The 351-nt window shown below is 62.1% G+C and overlaps 1 protein-coding gene across 1 annotated transcript in view; it reads left to right on the top strand.

Annotated features, from left to right (window-relative positions):
* Positions 1 to 11: 11 nt before the first annotated feature.
* VPS28 (VPS28 subunit of ESCRT-I) overlaps positions 12 to 351 on the top strand; it is a gene marked incomplete at both ends in the record, with an annotated part of 3249 nt that continues 2909 nt past the window's right edge. The window contains one exon of the mRNA XM_010167952.2: positions 12 to 73. Within this exon, the coding sequence (XP_010166254.2) occupies positions 12 to 73 (62 nt within the window). The remainder of the gene's footprint in view (positions 74 to 351) is intronic.

A 351-nucleotide genomic window follows, 5' to 3' on the forward strand; every position in this document is an offset into this window, starting at 1 on the left:
TTCCCGGTTCTGTTCCGGTTCCGGTCCCGGTCCAGGAGGTGAAGCTCTACAAGACGGCGCGGGAACGGGAGAAGTGAGTTGGGGCGATGGGGGGGGAACCGGTTGGGTTGGGGGAGGGTCCTGAGTGGCCACTGGGGGGTTCTCAGTGGCCACCGCGGTGACACCGGGACCAGGGGGCGGGTGACGGTGTCCTGGGGTCACGGGACCTTCTGCTCCATCATGGTGACATCCATCATGGTGGCCTCATGTCCATCATGGTGACATCCATCATGGTGGCCTCATGTCCATCATGGTGACATCCATCATGGTGGCCTCATTTCCCTCCTGGTGACCTCCATCACGGTGAACCTC

This window comes from Antrostomus carolinensis, unplaced genomic scaffold, assembly GCF_000700745.2.
Source record: "Antrostomus carolinensis isolate BGI_N321 unplaced genomic scaffold, ASM70074v2 scaffold2605, whole genome shotgun sequence".
Lineage (NCBI taxonomy): Eukaryota > Metazoa > Chordata > Aves > Caprimulgiformes > Caprimulgidae > Antrostomus > Antrostomus carolinensis.